General features: G+C 36.8%; 1 protein-coding gene across 1 annotated transcript; it reads left to right on the top strand.

Moving 5' to 3' along the window:
- On the top strand, positions 1-1,229 carry LOC115670021 (protein RADIALIS-like 3). The gene is made up of 2 exons (XM_056321358.1): positions 1-410; positions 1,045-1,229. Exons 1-2 carry the CDS (start codon positions 142-144, stop codon positions 1,067-1,069), a joined length of 294 nt encoding a protein of 97 aa, XP_056177333.1. The 5' UTR covers positions 1-141; the 3' UTR covers positions 1,070-1,229.
- The last annotated feature ends 29 nt before the right edge of the window (positions 1,230-1,258 follow it).

Here is a 1,258-nt window from a genome sequence, read left to right on the forward strand (position 1 = left end):
AGCAACGCACCTGCAGTAGCAACACCATCTGTTCACTTCTACACATACCATTCCCATTCTGTCCATCCTTCGCTAGCTAGAGCTTCAACTCATAAACCTCTCTTTCCACCACCCCCCCAAAAAAAAAAAGAGAGATAAGAGATGACTTCAGGCTCAACATGGACGGCGAAGCAAAACAAGCTGTTCGAGAATGCGCTGGCGATGCACGACAAGGACACGCCCGACCGCTGGCAAAATCTGGCGAGAGCAGTTGGTGGAAACAAGAGCGCGGAGGACGTGAAGAGGCACTACGAGATGCTCGTTGAAGATGTGAACCAGATCGAGTCCGGGCAGATCCCCTTGCCGAATTACCGAAAACTCGGAGGACCAAACAGCAAGGGGTGCAGTTCCATAATGGAGGAAGAGCAAAGGTATGTACACGAAAACATATTTTAGGGTTATTCCGCAAATTAACAGTTTTTATTTCTACTATCTGCAAAGCACACATGGTATCATGAAGACGTTTTATATTGAATTATATACTCTGTTCTTTTGGTTTTGGTCTTCTTCCTTTTCAATCCAGTGATGTATGTATGCTTATGAAATTTAATTAGTGGATATTATTTTAGCCAGATATCTTCATGACTTGTGAAAGGTTTTATCTATTGGCAATTGAATGTAGTAGTAATCCATAGAGTGGATTAGAATCAGAGGACTGTGTTGTCTTCAAACTTTTTTTTGGTTGTAAAGTTGGAGTGTGCTCGAAAGTGGGTGCGTTTATTTCGGGAAAGATAAACTATTAAAAAAATATATTCATTAAAATTATTACTTATACTACTTACAAATATTTATCACAAATATTTTCATAATCAACGAAAATAGTCATGTGTAGATTTGTTGATAACGAAGAAAAAAATTGATTGGTCTTTTTGAAAGAAAGAACAAACAATATTATTAGGAAAATATTATTTAAATTGATCATTCACTCTCCACGAAACAAAAAAAGCGGAGTTTAATTTCATTATATCTGGCAATATATTTTCTCACTATTCTATTATTCTCCAGGTTGAAGAGCCTGAGGATCCAGTGAAGTATTATGGAAAAGCCGGCTGATATTTTGGGATGGAATAAAGTTCAGATGATGATCCAGCAAAGAAAAGAAATGCAGAATATTTTTTTTTCCTTTTGTATTTTCATCTGTGTAATTCCCATTTATTAAAAGAAAAGACCTGGTACTTCTTTGAGTGTCATGTTGCAACTTATAATCAAGAAAAATGTC

The sequence above is a fragment of the Syzygium oleosum genome, unplaced genomic scaffold (genome assembly GCF_021117445.2).
Source record: "Syzygium oleosum isolate NSW1041296 unplaced genomic scaffold, Sole_v2.1 Sole_v2.22, whole genome shotgun sequence".
In the NCBI taxonomy this organism is placed as follows: Eukaryota; Viridiplantae; Streptophyta; class Magnoliopsida; order Myrtales; family Myrtaceae; genus Syzygium; species Syzygium oleosum.

Coding starts and splice junctions, on each gene's coding strand:
- LOC115670021 (XM_056321358.1), top strand. CDS start 142: ATGACTTCAGGCTCAACATGGACGGCGAAGCAAAACAAGCTGTTCGAG. Junction 411..1,044: donor ATAATGGAGGAAGAGCAAAG/GTATGTACACGA, acceptor ATTATTCTCCAG/GTTGAAGAGCCTGAGGATCC.